This window comes from Dipodomys ordii, unplaced genomic scaffold (genome assembly GCF_000151885.1).
Source record: "Dipodomys ordii isolate 6190 unplaced genomic scaffold, Dord_2.0 Scaffold76, whole genome shotgun sequence".
Classification (NCBI taxonomy): Eukaryota; Metazoa; Chordata; class Mammalia; order Rodentia; family Heteromyidae; genus Dipodomys; species Dipodomys ordii.
In genome coordinates this window covers 4,270,131-4,286,796 of record NW_012267292.1, presented here as the reverse complement: position 1 = coordinate 4,286,796, position 16,666 = coordinate 4,270,131, and the positions used below count along the sequence as shown (strand labels likewise).

At 38.5% G+C, this 16,666-nt stretch overlaps 1 protein-coding gene across 1 annotated transcript in view; it reads left to right on the top strand.

The window, feature by feature from the left end:
- Window positions 1–16,666, top strand: part of Abca13 (ATP-binding cassette, sub-family A (ABC1), member 13) — a 394,418-nt gene that overhangs the window by 32,107 nt on the left and 345,645 nt on the right. Inside the window, exons 4-7 of the mRNA XM_013024383.1 lie at window positions 5,726–5,877; window positions 9,514–9,542; window positions 13,865–14,028; window positions 16,043–16,173. Coding sequence (XP_012879837.1) covers window positions 5,726–5,877; window positions 9,514–9,542; window positions 13,865–14,028; window positions 16,043–16,173 — 476 coding nt within the window. The remainder of the gene's footprint in view (window positions 1–5,725; window positions 5,878–9,513; window positions 9,543–13,864; window positions 14,029–16,042; window positions 16,174–16,666) is intronic.

Here is a 16,666-nt window from a genome sequence, read left to right as displayed (position 1 = left end):
ATAGAATTCCATTGTGTATATATACCACATTTTCTTGATCCATTCATCTACTGAGGGGCATCTGGGTTGGTTCCATATCTTAGCTATGGTAAATAATGCAGCAATAAACATAGTTGCTCTGGTAGCTTTAGTATGGTCTTGTTTGCAATCATTTGGGTAAATGCCCAAAAGTGGGATTGCTGAGTCATAGGGGAGCTCTATGTGGAGTCTTTTGAGGAACCTCCATATTACTTTCCAAATTATTTGAACAATTTTACACTCCCACCAACAATGCAGTAAGGTTCCCTTCTGTCCACATCCCCTCCAGCATCTATTGTTATTAGATTTCTTGATTATAGCTATTCTCAATGTTGTTTTGATTTGCATTTCTTTTGTGGCTAGAGAGGTTGAGCATTTCTTCATGTGTCTATTGGCCATCCTTCTTTCCTCTTCAGAGAAGTTTCTCTTTTAAGTCTTTAGCCCACTTATTAATTGAGCAGTTGTTTCTTTGAGGATTTGTTTTTGAGGCATTTAATTTTTTGAGTTCCAGGTATATTTTAGATATGAGACCCTTGTCTGTTGTATGGCTAGTGAAGATTTCTCAATCCAGGGGCTTTCTATTGATCTTGCTAGCTATGTCCTTTGTCATGCAGAAGCTCTGCAATTTCATGCAATCTCATTTGCAAACCTTTCTTTGATTTGTTGTGTTTCTGGGTCTCTATTAAGAAAATTTCAGCCTGTGCCAAGGAGACTTAGGGTGTCTCCTATTCCATTCTGTAATATTTTCAGTGTCTGCTTTGACTCTGAGGTCTTTGATACATTTGGACTTAATTCTGGTGCAGGGTGATATATAAGGATCTAGCTTTAGTTTTCTACAAGTAGTTAAGCAATTTGCCAGCACCATTTACTGAAGAGGCTGTCTTTCTTCCATTCTATTTCTTTAGCTCCCTTATCGAAGATTAGATGGCTATAGGTCTGTGGGTTCATTTCTGGGTTTTCAATTCTATTCCATTGGTCTGAGGTCTGTTCTTGTGCCAATACCAAGCTGTTTTGATTACTATGGCTTTGTAGTAGATTTTGAAATTTGGTATTGATATTCCTCCAGCAGTGTTCTTTCTGTTGAAGATCATTTTTGCTATCTGGGGTCTTTTATTGTTCCATATGAATTTTTGGATTGCCTCTTCTATTTTCTTGAAGAATGAGGTTGGAATATTGATAGGTATTGCATTGAATTTGTAGATAGCCTTGGGAAGTATTGCCATTTTCACAATGTTGATCTTTCCAATCCAGGATCATGGGAGGTTTTGCCACTTTCTAAGTTTTGTTTTGATTTCCTTTTTCAAGTTTTTAAAGTTTTCACCATAGAGGTCCTTCACTTCTTTGGTTAAGTTAATTCCTAGGTATTTTATATTTTGTGGGGCTATTATGAATGGAGTTGCTTTCCTGATTTCAGGCACGCTTTTCTCATTGTTGGCATACAGAAAAGCCATTGATTTTTGAAGGTTAATTTTATACCCTGCTACTTTGTCAAAGTTTTGAATCAGCTTGAGTAACTTGGGAGTGGAGTCTGTGGGATTCTTTAAATACAAGATCATGTCATCTGCAAAGAGGGAGAGTTTTACTTCATCTTTCCCCATTTGGATCCCCTTTATGTTTGCATCTTGTCTAATTGCTGTAGCTAGGCATTCTAATACTAAATTGAAGAGAAGTGGAGAGAGTGGACATCCTTGTCTCGTTCCTGAGTTAAGAGGAAATGGCTTTAGTTTTTCACCATTAAGTATAATGCTGGCTGTAGGTTTGTCTTATACAGCCTTTAATGTATTGAGAAATGTTCCCTGGATTCCTAGGTTTTTGAGAGCCTTCATCATAAAGGGGTGTTGGATCTTGTCAAATGCTTTTTCTGCATGTATTGAGATAACATGTGGTTCTTATCATTGCTATTGTTGATGTGATGAATTATATTAATTGATTGGTGTATATTGAACCAGCTTTGCATCCTTGACATGAATCCTGTTTGATCATGATGTGATTTTTTGGATGAATTGTTGAAGTCGATTGGCCAAAATTGCATCAATGTTTAAGGAAGGATTTTCTAGGCATTTCTTTTTTTCCTGCTCTAAACACTACCTTACATGAATGATGTTCATTATTATTCTGGCTAAATACCAATTGAAGTACCTTGTAAATAATAATTAGAAAAAGAACACAAACTGGTTCATTATTACAGGGGAACTATTCTTGAATTACAGCAGGTTCTAAAATCAGATAACCTGGCAGTTAAGTAAATCTCTAGTTTGGGTGAGGCCAGAGAGTTTGGATCATGGTTCATAAATTCCAGAGGTCTGAGGTAATTTTAAGCTTTTAATGCAAGGTTAATAGCTGATTTCTTGTTGTGCTTTTGCAATCCTCACTCTTTCAAGTGGAAGGCCTTGCTTTAATAAGTTTAGTTTCCCTGGAGCCTAAGAGATAGGTGTCAAAGAAGGTAATCTCTCCCTGTCTTGGACTTGGCTTTACAGCTGATATTTTCCTTGCTTTAAACAAAATTGACCTATTTCCTCATCTCTAAATGCACTGGAGGGCATTGAGCTTATTTTATTCATCAGTGTTTACAGAACATATTCTGACTTCTTTATAGGTTAGGAGAATTAAATGACAATGTTTAGAGAACGGATTTCTTTTTACTCTTTGTCTTCAAGCTTTATTTTTTTTTCCATGGGATATTTACATATTTACAACCACTAAAGCATTTTCAAAGTTCTTTAATTTGTGAAATAAAGACATGGGATGAAAAAAATCTGAAAATTTCTTGGCTAAAGGGTTAGGAAAAATTCCCCTCAAATTTATGGTCTTTCCCCCTTCCTGCTTTGGAAATACAAATTCAACTGAATTCAAAGTTCCTAGTTGTCAGTAACTTGTGTCTGATTTCCACTTTATTCCCGATTAGTTGATTTATTAAGAATAAATTATCACAGATTTTGAGATAAGATGTAAACAGCCTCATAGTGCTGATTTCCAAGATCAGGACAATACTTTTCTCTTGTGTACCAGTAAAAAAATTTTCCATACAAGCTATTTGTAAAATTAAGAAAAACATAGCAATTTTGTCATTTGTTAGTTGGAATTAGTGTCTGTATTTTCCCCAGTGTTGGGTTAGCTATGGATTGTCTGTACATGTTGGAATATGTGTGCAGAGTGGGTTACAAGGTAGATTGCCAACAGCCTCCAGCCCCAGCTAATGAAAACTGGTAGGACAAGGCCTCTGGGAGTCACTGCTTTCAGCAAACTTCTAAGGTGACCTGGTGTGACTCTGACCCCTCTAAGGAATGCATTTCCATTTCATGGTGAATTTTAAAGGTGAAAGAAAATCCCTTTAAAATCATATGCTGCTTGTTTGTTCACCTACTCTAGGATCAGAATTTGTAGAATCTACTATTCTTCTCTGCTCTTCTGGATATAAATTTTTACTTATTTATTTTTATTGTAAAGATAATTTATAGAGGGTTTATAGTTACATAAGTCAGGTAGCGCATACATTTCTTTTTGTACACCTCTTCCCTTGTTTTCTCCTAGTTTTCCCCTCTGGACCCCCTTCCCCGGCAAGTTATATAGTTCATTTTCAACATTGTGTCTAGTGAGTATCACTGCTGCATTAGTCCACCCTTTGTCTCACTAATTCTGTGCTCCCCTTACCCTCCCCCAAATAGTTAAACTTACATACAAAAGGTACAGAAATAAAAAAACAACAACAAAGGGAAAATAAAAACAAAAACAAAAAGCAAAGTAACAAAAACACCTCTTGTTTCCATCTCTTGGAGTTCAGCTGTTAGCTCAATTAGATTACCTAGACTTTGCCAGAGAACCATGCAGACATCCAGGTACAGAGAACAAAGAAAAGTTTACTGCTGGGAGTTGGGGGGGGGCGGCGGCAAGACTCCTTCTCACAAGGGAGGAATGAGAAGCACAGGCTATTGCCTGAGGGGACCTATATAACCTAGGAAGTTTAGGAGGGGCTAGAAGGGGCTAGGAGGCAAAGACCCTGGTGTGGACACGTGGGCAGAGGCTTCATCATAGTGGACTAGGATTTATGGCTGCTGTCCAAATAGTAGATAAGGGTCCTGCAGCTGTTCAGACCTGAAGGTCACTCTAAGGGGCTCTTGTTGCCTTCTTTGGTGGTAGCTGCCCCAGAGAAGTGCCATCCCAAGGTAAAGGAGGGTTGCAGGCTGATTACTTACTGCCTTTACTACATGGGCCTAGTGTTGCCTAGGAAGGGAGCATGCTAAGCTGTGGAGAAGGGAAGGAGAGGACTAAGCTATAGGAAGGGACTCATTTTGCTAACATCAGCTATTATCTTGTAGTAGTAACTTTGTTCAATACTAAAATAAAATAAATGGCAAATAAATGAGAAAAATATTTCTTACAAAAGCAATCAGGGACACCATATGTAAAACACAAATCATTCAGATAAATGAAGAAGACTACATGTGTTAATAGTTACTGAGTGTAATGGTTCATACTTGTAATCTCAGCATCAGGAGGCTGAGGTATGGGGATTGCAATTTGAGACTAAAAGAGAGGGAGGAGAAAAACTGATAGACACTAGAGCCCTTCTGGATCCCAGATTTACACATAGGGCTCTCTTGCTTCTCTTCCTGAACATCAGGGAGGCACTGTAAACCATGATCTTATTTTTTGTTTTTCATCTTAAAAGAGAAAGTGCCATCTGCCTCTTGCTCTTAGCAGTACCCTGGAAGTCTAGCTTGAATCTCTGTCTCCAAAGACTTCAAGTCGATGTGCTAAGGCACACAAGCATGGATGGGTTTTCTGGAGTGATATTTATTGTCTCCAGGCTGATTGATTTGCATATATATGATATGCAATATATATATATATATATTTACAATATATATGATTAAAAAAAAAAGCAAAACCATGGGCTGGGATGTAGCTCAGTGGCAAAGTGCTTGCCTAGCAAGGGTAATATACTGGGTTAGATCTCCAGTACCAAAAAAGAAAAGAAAAAATATAGTTAAAAACACAATCAAGGGGCTGGGAAGGTGGCTCAGTGGTAGAATGCTTGCCTTGCATGCCTGAGGCCCTGGGTTCGATTCCTCAGCACCACATAAGTAAAAAGAAAAAAGCTGGAAGTGGTGCTGTGGCTCAAGTGGTAGAGTGCTAGCCTTGAGCTGAAGAGCTGAGGGATAGCGCCCAGGCCCGGAGTTCAGGCCCCACGACCAGACCCAAAAAAGAAAACAAAAACAAAAACAAAATCAAATTAAGTGGTTAGTGAACATATGAAAGTTGGAACTTGACACCTAATGAAATAGAAGAACTATTTTCTAATATTAATTTGTGTGTGTGTGTGTGTGTGTATGTGTGTGTGTGTGTGTGTGTGTGTGTGTGTGTGTGTATGCGTGCACACATGCACTCTATGTGCTTGAGCTTTTGTAATCAAGGCTAGTGCTCTACACTTGAGCTACACCTCCACTTCTGGCTTTTTGGTACTTAACCGGAGATAAGAATCTCACAGACTTTCCTGCCTGCCACTGGCACCTTGCTTGAATTTTTTTTAAGTGATAATTTCTGTTTTGGATGATGGTTAAAGTTCTCCAGTGTGGGTGGAAGGAGTGTAATTTGGCACAAGTTTAGTTGAAAACTCTTGAACTTTTGAACTTTCAAAATATGGGGGAAACTTATTTCTGTGAAAGCATTCTTGTACAATACTTGTATTTATTTGATTTATTTGAAGTCTGTCTAGGTTCCAAACTACAGCTTATGACACAAAGATCAACAGCCTGGTTTTTTTAAAAGAGATACAGGATCTGGCAGAGGACATTTATGAAACCATGGACAAGGCAAAAACCTTACAGAAGCTTTGGGTTCAAAGATCAGAGACACTAGGTAAGTTAAATCTCTCATTACAGTGGTACTGACTTTCTTCACACAGCATAGGAGAGAGCCCCAATAGAGGTTTGAGATCCTGGAATGTTTGTCAAATCCAGAAACTCTTAGACGACTTTAAGCTTCTCTTGTGGGTCTGGGGGAAAGGTGACCCCCTGATGGTTATACCTGGGCCCAGCAGTGGGTTGTAGAATGTAGGCAGGACTCATCTAAAGCTCCAGCTGCTTAGCCTTCAGAGGTGCTGCCTTCCATTCTTGTTTAGATCATGGTTACCCTCTTTCTACCCCCTCTTCTCTTTCTTCTCTTGCTGTCTTCTTTTATAAAGTCCTTTTCTAACTTTTAAGATCAGTCCTCAAAATTATAGGCCAGGTGCAGGTGGCTATAATTCTAGCTACTCAGGAGGCTTAGATCTGAGAATTACAGTTCAAAGCCAGCCTTGGAAGAAAAAGTCTGACTCTATCTCCAATTAACCAGTAAGATGCTAGACTGGGAAGTATGGCTTGAGTGGTAGAACAGCAGCTGTGTGTGAAAAAGCCCAATGAGAACTCAAGGCCCAGAGTTCAAGACCTAGAGCTAGCGTGTGCATGCATGTACACACACACACACACACACACACACACACACACACACACACACACAGACACACTTTCTCTTGGTCTCTATCTGTCTCTCTCTTACATATACACACACTACATCAAACCAAACAAAAGGATAAACAAACAATTTTTCCATGCTTTTTTCAAACAAATAGGTGCACTCCAATTCCTTTCGTATTCCTTGTATACTGGACTCTCTTGTGTATCTTGCTAACATATGTACTAACTTACAACAGGCCCTCCCTATCCATCCCAAAGTGCCCTCAAACTTAGCAATCCTCCTTCCTCCCTGAAGGTTGGGACTGCGGGCATGTGCCACCACATCTGTCTCTCTTCCTACTAACACTGGAATTCTGATCTTGCATGATTAGCTTGTTCTGATTTTACATCTTTGGATTATTATGGCAGTTCATTCCTCAAACAAAGGTAATTTGTGCTCCCTATGATGATGATTTATATTATAAGAAGCTTCAGCTCTGATTTATAGCTCTGTTGCAGAAGAGACTGAAGCTTACAAATGTAAAGTTTGAGCCTCAGAGAGGAGCTCAATTGCCTGTCTGCACACACTATGTTTTCACTTGCTCTGTCTTTGCCTAACACAAGTTTTGTTCAATGGGAGTGGGGCACAGTCATGCTGATCTTATTTATTTGTTTGTTTGTTATTTTGTGCTGATATTGGGGCTTGTCCTCAGGACATGTCCTTTAGTATTTTTTTGTTGTTGTTCAAGGCTGGCACTCTAACACTTAAGCTATACATCTACATCCAGCAGTTTATTATAATTATAATTACTATTTTAGTAGTTAATTGGAGATAAGAGTCTCCTGGACCTTCCTGATTGTGCTGGTTTCAACCACCATCCTCAACTCTCAGCCTCCTGAGTGGGTAGGATTATAGGAGTGAGAAACTAGGTCCAGCTCAGGCTTCCACTCGAAATACAGAACATTCCATTGGAATTACATTGAAGTAACACATTTAAAAATTACATATGCTCCAAATACTAGGAAAGTATTATAAAAGATCACTTACTCTTTAAATCTGAAATCCAAATATAAATGGATGGCTTTTGTGTTTGTTGAATCTGGCAACACTACCCAACTCAGTTTTTCTGTTTGGGTTTTTGTTTCTGGTTAGGACCCAGATTTGAATTCAGGGGCAATGCTTGCTTAGTTGGCACTCTACTATTTGAGCCATGCCTCCAGCCCAACATTTTTCTAGTTAAATAGACATAGAGCATCTCAGATTTTTCTGCCCCGGATGGCTTTTAACCAATATTCTTTGAATCTCAGCCATCTGAGTAGCTAAGATGATAGAGAAGAGAAGAATCAGGGCCTGACAATTTTTCTTTTTATACACTCAAATTTTTATTTTTATTTCAGTAACTGGAGTTAAAAATTTGGCAGAAAAAAGAATGAACTCCTTAGAGGAGGTAGCATTGTGTTCTGTCTAGGAAAGGAAATAATACTTTTGTTCAGAGTGGGGCCCTGGATAGGTAAGGTTGTTACCTCCCTGAAGGCTGGTTTCATCAAAGGACTGCTTTCTTCTCTTAACCTCTATCATGAGGTCATTGTAGTTTTATAAAATCTGCTTTCAAAGCTGGGCGTAGTAGTGTATACCTTGGGCACTCTGGAGGTTGAGACAGGAGGATCATGAATTTGAAGCTAATTTGTATGCTACACAGCAAGACCCTGGATCAAAACTAAACAACACACACACACACACACACACACACACACACACACACACACACACACACACACACACACAAATTGTTTTCTTTTCTTTTTTTCAAAATTTTATTGTAAAGGTGATATAAAGAGGGTTTACAGTTACATAAGTAAGGAAATGAGTACATTTTTTGTCAAATGTTGTTACCCCATCTCTTGTTTTCTCCTCCTTTCCTTCCCCCCCTCCCCCAAAAGTTGTAAAATTCATTTCCAACATAGTGTCTTGTGAGTATCACTGTTGCATTGGTTCTCTCTTTGTCCTTTGTTTCTCCATTTCTGTGATTTCCCCTTCCCCAAATCAGACAAACTTATATACAAGACAAAGGGTACTGAAATAAAAAACAGTGACAATAGGGGATAAACAAGGGAAAAAACTGAAAGAAAAAAAAAAGAAGTAACTGAAAACAGTACACTAAAAACAAACCAAAACAAACCAAAATACACAGACCCCCCCCTCCCGAACCCCCCGCCAAACCTCTTGGTTTCCTATCTTGGAGTTCATTTTGTTTAGCATCATTTTATATAGTCATATGTATATAGCAACTGAGCTATTATGATCCTCTGCTAGAACTATCCTAGACATATACTAATTATTACAAATGAAGGAAACCATGGTTACTTCACTTAATATGATTTTTTCCCAAGTCTTTACATTTCCTTATGATTGAGGTGATGTCATTCTTTCTGATGAAAACATAGAATTCCATTGTGTATATATGCCACATTTTCTTGATCTGTTCATTTACAGAGGGGCATCTGGGCTGATTCCATTTCTTAGCTATGGTAAATAATGCTGAGATGAACATCATTGTGCTGGTAGCTTTAGTGTGGCCTTCTTTGTGGTCATTTGCTGAATTGTTTTCAAATAAAGTCTTTCACATGCTTTTAGACAGATTAATTTTTGTGAGATTATATCTCCACTTATGTATATATATGCATACACATATATGTAATGAAAATTAGGGAAAAAATCACAATTACTTTCCCTCTTCAAACTTTTTTTTCCTTTACCTTTATTTTTCTTTCACTCTCTCTATCCTCTCCTGAATGCTTATAAGGTATTAGATATTGATAAAATAATACAATGTTCTCGGGAAAAATCACAGAAATTTGGATTCCCAGATTTAGATTCTTTTTCAAGAAGTTACTTAATTTTGGAAATCAACAGTGAAGTGTTTCTTCTGATGTATTTATTTAAATGTCTTCATAGTTTGGACTGAAGGTAGGAAATACTCAACTGAAAACAGGAGTAGTCATGTAGTACAAGTTTTTGTGTCGATGATTAAAATGATCTTTTAACTCTGTTTTATTGTAGATTCTTCTCATGGTACCAGTTTTTTAACAGTAAGTATCTTTTTCTTGCCAGTACTGGGACTTGACCTCAGGGCCTGGGTGCTATCTCTAAGCTTTTTTCCTCAATCCTGGCACTCTACCACTTGAGCCACAACTCCACTTCTGGCTTTTTGGTAGTTAATTGAAGATGAGAGTCTCACAGACTCTCCTGCCTGGGCTGGCTCCTAACTGTGATCCTCAGATCTTCCTCCTGGAGTAGCTAAGATTACAAGTATGAGCCATAGACATCTGGTTTGACAGTAAGTATCTTAATAAAGTCTGAAATTTGATCTCCAGTGAACAAATTACCTTAAGTTCACAGCACTGTTTTAAATTTTTGCTTATATTTTCAAATACTTCTTTTTATATATTTTCAAATTTGTCTTTTTATGTGAAGATGGATTTGACAGAGCCAATTAACTCTTTCAATTAACTGAAAGACTAGTCTTAATTTATAGTACAAACAGACTCAGGATATAGCTCTATTGTAGAGTACCTCTCTAACATATGCAAGGTTACCAGTTTAAGCTCAAGTACCATAAAACAAACAAACAAATAATATAGAAACAAGATATAGGGTCTGGGAAAAGCAGAGGGTGAGCGTTGAAGTCTGAAGATGGTGGGAAATAAGCAATATGGCTTTGTGATAAAATGGATTTGAGCTAATCAGAACTCAAGTTAGGCTGATACTTGGGTGTTTGGTATATAGTTGTTTTTGTTTTGACTTGGTTTAAGCACTAGGCCTTCTATCATTGAAGGTAATGATAACAAAAGCATTAGTTATCAGTGGTGGTGATTTCTCTCTGGGGTTATCTGTCAATGTTTGCACACATGTTTTTGTTATCATAACTGGTTGCCAGTAGAGGTATTTTTGGCCTCTAGTGGGAATTGGTCAGAGATGCTGTATAATGTCCTACAAAGCACAGAACAGCCTTATAACAAAGACTAAGCTGACAGCATATCAGCAGTACTAGGACAGAGAAACCCCGAGTTAAGTGGGGAAAAATCCTGATAACAGTAGAAATTCTTCCCTGCTTGTTTTACCCTTCCAGACGTGGACAATCCAGGTATGTTCAATAATGTGCTAACAGGGGCAAACAAAACTGAACCTGCCTAATTAGAAGAAGGATTTGATAACTTAAGATAAAAGAATATTGAATAAAAACATTAGAAGACAAGTAAAACTGCAGAGACCAAGAAATGATGCAGGAATATTCCTCTATCTGTTAAATAATTGCACTAGCAAAGCAAAGTCACCAAAATGACTACTATTGGGCATTTATTCCCCGCCCCCTCCACGGCCCCTGGCTTTCTGGCATACTGGGGCAAAGGAAAATGTCATGAATCATGATGGACTAAGGGCATGGCTCAAATGATAAAGCAAGGCAAGAGCAAGTTCCAGGACTTGAACCCAATCGCCAATACCACTAGATGAATGGATGAATAAATGAATGAGTAAATAATGAAAATTCAGAGTCTTAAAAATAATGGAACAGCTGGATACCAGTGGCTCATGCTGTAATCCTAGCTACTTAAGAGGCTAAGATCTGAGGATTGAAACTTGAAGCCAGCCTAGGTAGAAAAGTCCATGAAACTCTCTCTCTTTTTTTTTTTTTTATTTTGGTCCAGTTGTGGGGCCTGAACTCTGGGCCTAGATGCTGTCCCTTAGCTCTTCAGCTCAAGGCTAGCACTCTACCACTTGAGCCAGAGCGCCACTTCCGGCTTTTTTCTTTTTTCTTATGTGGTGCTGAGGAATTGAACCCAGGGCCTCATGCATGCAAGGCAAGTGCTCTACCACTGAGCCACCTTCCCAGCCCCCATGAAAATCTTATCTCTGATTAACCACTGATGAGAGGAGTTGTGGCTCAAGTGGTAGAGTGCTAGCGTTAAGCACAAAAGCTCAGGGACAATACTTCAATCCCTAAATTCAAGCCCAGGATTGGCAGGTGTGTACACGCATGTGTGCGTGTACACACACATACACACACAACTGAACAACTTAAAATAGGACAAATATTCAAGGGAAATTTTTCTATCTAATTTTTGTGCTAATGTAGCCCATTGATAGAATCATATTTGGCTTATAGTAATAAAAATGGATTCACTAGCTCTTGGAAAAGCAACTTGATATTGGTATTTTTCTGATAATTTATCGTATTTTTAATGCCAAAACTGCTATATGCATGAAGCTATTGATAATTGTGGATAATTTTAATTTCTAAAAGTAGAGTAAGTACATGGGGTAAGTATATACCAAAAGTAGGATCCCAAAGGGAATCTTGTAGAACCACTTACTAATTAATATGGTACATGGAAAATTATTATTCTCTGACAAGTATAACAAGCAGAAAACATATCATCTCATCTTGTATGATTACATCCTCCAAACATTGAGAACACATATAACATAGACCATAAGAAAGCAGTTGTATTTACTAAACTACATTTCTAGATAATTTTCCTGTTGAAGAATCTTGATAATGGGGTTATATTGTTTGATTTTTCATTTAGAATAAAATAGCCATTTTGGTAAAAGGATAACAGTTCATAATAGACATGAACTATTTTTGCTATGTATTTACATAAGAAAAAAGACAATAAAAGTCTGCATCTTCAGCACAGATACAACCATATGGTCCTAACCACATTTCTGATCTGTGGTTGATAAAGCCCATGAATATGTAATCCACAAAATAGAGAAGGCCAGCTAGGTCTACAAATGCAGGATTTGATTAAGGGTTGATTGATGCACAGAGACTGCCATAATTCAGTGGCCAATGGTAGAAGCAGCCTAGACTATCAGGATGTGTGTTTAGAAATACAGATATTGATAACTACTCTGAATGACTACTCAGAAGGAATAAAGGCCATAGTAGATCTAGCATGTGTCACTTTAGGGAATATATACCATGAGGAACAAAGGCTGATGGGTATGTAGCCATCAAAGGTGTCAGAAGCAATTCAATATTGCAAATCGGGGGTGGAGGTCGGGAGTGGGTCTTGATCCAGAGGCAGAAACCTTTGTTGGGTAAAATACAGTATTTATAAACAATTGAGTAGAAAATTTAGCTGTTAAATTCCCCAAACTACCTTCTGCTTTCTTCTTGCTTTCTATGTGTTAGGCATACCAGTTCTATGGCTTGAACTCAGGGCCTGGGGGCTTTCCTTTAGCTTTCTGATCAAGGCTGGCACTCTACCACTTGACTTGAAGATCCACTTTTGCCTTTTTTGATGGTTAATTGGAAATATGAGTCTCATAGACTTTCCTTCCTGGACTGGCTTGAACCACGATCCTCAGATCTCAGTCTCCTGCATAGTTAGGATGATAGGTGTGGACCACAGGTGCCTAGCATTCTCCTTGCTTCTTATATTAAGAAGAATAAGACAAACTGAAGAGGAAACTACTGTATGAAAAGGCTGGCAGTGAAGAAGGGGAGCTACAAAGAGGGGGATAAATAAGATCAAAGTACATCAGATATATATATATATTCATGGAGGTATTATTTGAAACCCCTCACTGTGTGAAACTTATTTATTTATTTGTATTTTTTTCTTTTTTTAGTAGTATTGAGGATGGAACTCAAGAATCCATGTTTGCTAGGCAGATGCTCTGTCCTGTGAGCTACAATCTTGGCCCTTGTATGCAATTTAATATATACCAATTAAACCAAAAGGCAGCCAGGAACAGCAGTTTATGCCCATAATCCCAGCTTCTTGAGAGTCAGAGTTGTGGAGAATCAAAAGTTTAAGCAGGAAACTAATTCGCAAGAATCTATCTCAACAGAAGTTAGTATCTCAGTTGTGCGGAATGTAATTAGGAGGATGATAGTCAGGCCTGGCTGAGTATAAATGTGAGGCCCTTTCCCAATTCACGATGTCTGGGACTCAAAGTCTTTCTTCCTTCCTCAATTCCCTCCTATCACCTTCTTTGAGCCTTTCTTCCCTTCTTCCCTCCCTCTTTCCTTCCTCTTTCATTTCTTCTTTTTCTTTCTTGCTTTCTTCTATCTTTTCCCCTTCCTTCTTCCATTCTCTTTACCTTTTCAGAGTACATGGTTATTCAAAATTGTAGCCTTTTCTACTGTTTTATTTTTACTTGATTTACAACGATGAAAATAATTCTAACACATTGCAATAAAAGCAGACTAACAGACGAATACTCAGATCTTTTATGTTCAACATAGTGACATGTTAGGCATGAGTTGCTTCTAGCAGATGTCCACTGTTTTACATTTTCACAGCTTTATCTTTCTTTTCATCTCTCTCTCTCTCCTTTCCCACCCTGGTTAATACATCTAAAGAGGAAAACTTTGGGAATTTATTTTTTTTTCTATCAGATGGATCTCAATAAAACTGAGGAAGTGATATCAAAACTGGAAATCCTCCACCAGCAACCTCATATCTGGAATTTTCTACTATCTCTGCCCAAATTCCATGTGACCAATATGCACATGGAAGATGGTATCCAAGCGGTGGTACACTTTCTCCAGGCAGTTTCCAAGTAAGTGAAAAAGAAAATTGTAAATGTTTTTCCTTTTCACTTTTTTATTTTTTGGTGCCAGTACTGAGGCTTGAACTGAGTTTGTCACATTCAAACTTGGCTTTTTCACTCAGTGTTGGCACTCTACCACTTGAACTACATCTTCACTTCTGGCTTTTTGCTAGTTAATTAAAGATAAGAGTCTCATAGACTTTTCTGCCTAGGCTGGCTTTATCTCAGATCTCAGCCTCCTAAGTAGTGGGATTACAGGCATTGTTATGAACTGCCAGCTTCTTTTCACTTTGTAAAGAGGAAAATACATAACATAGAGTGCTTGTTTGACAGAATGAAAACACTCACAGTAGTGTTGCCCTAAAACACCCTGACCAATTGCACCTCAGCTCTGTGCCTTTTCTTGTCTTTGCACATACCTTGTGTTGGAGCAGTGCTTTTGTTCAGAACATATCCTCCATGATTTATGAAAATATACTTTATCATGCTCACATTGCTGGGGTTACTGCAGTCTTCAAAAGATCATTTTTAATGGTTATATAATATTCTGTTTTGGTGCATTTTACTGATTAATTATAACATTTGACCTTTGGTTGTTTCCAAGGTTTCTTTCTCTCTCTCTCTTTTTGCAATTAGAAAATGACACCAGGGCTGGGAAGGTGGCTCAGTGGTAGAGCGCTTGCCTTGCATGCATGAGGCCCTGGGTTCGATTCCTCAGCACCACATAAGCAAAAAAGAAAAAACCGGAAGTGGCGCTGTGGCTCAAGTGGTAGAGCTGAGGGACAGTGCCCAGACCCAGAGTTCAGGCCCCATGACCGGGCCAAAAAAAAAGAAAGAAAGAAAGAAAGAAAGAAAGAAAGAAAGAAAGAAAGAAAGAAAGAAAGAAAGAAAGAAAGAAAGAAAATGACACCAAAATAATAACCAACAAAATCATCTAAGTTAATAAATTATTCCACAGTTATCGAAGATATCATAAAGACCTGACACCATGTTGTTTGGGATACCTTTTAGAGAACCCCATTTCTGAAGCATTTTCCGTTTTTAAAAATAAGCACCATTTCCAAATTAAGTTATATTGTGTCAACACCCTACTTAAGTTGAATATCTTTTCTGACCTATAAGTTTAAATATTAATAAAATAATATGTTGATACTTAATAAACAAATGCCTTATATATATTTGCTCCCAATGCCTAAAGGCCCCTATTCTGTGAAAAAGTTTAAGAATAAGCCTGGTGCTGGTGACTTATCCCTGTAGTTCTAGCTACTCAGGAGACTGACATCTGAAAATCCTAGTTTGAAGCCAGCCTTAGCAGAAAAGTTCGTGAAAAGCTTATCTCTAACCAGCAATAAGCCAGAAGTGAAGGCATTGCTCAAATAGTAGAGCACCAGCCATAAGTGAACAAAACAAAACAGAGTGTGAGGCTCTGAGGTCAAGCTCCTGTACTGGCTCACACACGCGAGCGTACGTGCGTGCGTGCGCGTACACACACACACACACACACACACACACACACACCAAGTTTAAGAACAGAGATTAATCCCTAATGGGCTCAAATCCATGGGATAAGACAGAACAGAAGGTTGGTGTCTATATCATCCTTGAAGGCTGCTGTCCAAGTATTAGACTGGTTGTTTAAACCTGGAACAGCCATGCTGGCTTTGCATTTGCTCTGAGATTGGTTTTCGTGCACTGGCTACCCTTACTGGCAGCTCTAGGTAGGCAGGAAGATCCAAGGATTGAGCGTTAAAGAACTTCTGTAGTAGGGTTATCTCAAACTCTAGGTCTATGTAAAGGACAGTTCTTCAAGTGTTTGAAGGGGGGAACCTCTCCTCTCCTGCTTAGTCTTTGTCCATGAGTTAGGGTCACATAAAAGCCAAGAGGCTTTTAACATGTAAGACATGGTCCAACCATGTCTTACAACAGGGCTGGGTCCCAATGCCTGATGGAAGTACATTTGGAATTGCTGCTGCTTGTTTGGTAGACTAGTAACTCACACTGCCTTGGTTTGTTTTGGTTCCAGTTCCTTAACATCTCTGGGAGATTTAGATTGGCTACAATACCACCAGACTTTCTCCCAGGTTTCCAAGATTGTGCTCAACGTGACCATCTCGACGCTGACATTTCTGCAGCAAAATGGAGCGGTAGTGAATGGTACGCTGGGCCTCTAAGGGCTATGGCTGTGTGGCAAAATGGTTTACCACTTGAAAGTGTGTGTGATAATCCATGTGCAGTTCAGATGATGTTCAACAAAATGATTGGATTAAAGCATCTGAGTGGAAAAGAATTGTTTCTTTAAATAAAACATAGAAGTTGAATGGAAATCTGGAATTCCAACTTTCTAGCAGAGTTCTGCAGTCATTACTAGTAGAAAATAACATCTTTTTTGTGGTACTGGGGTTTGAACTCAGGCTGTCTTGCCTGCTACATAGGTTCTGTATTGCTGAGCTATACTCCCACTGTTTCTTATGCTCAGGAAAAACTCAGAGGTAGGGTGGGAGACATATAATGCTTCGTTGACAATTTTAATACTCATTTGGAAGTTTGAGTTTTTGTACATTATCCGAATATGAACAATAAACTTTGCTGGTGCTGGTGGTTTATGCCTGCAATCCTAGCTACTCAGGAGGTGGAAAGCTTAAGGATT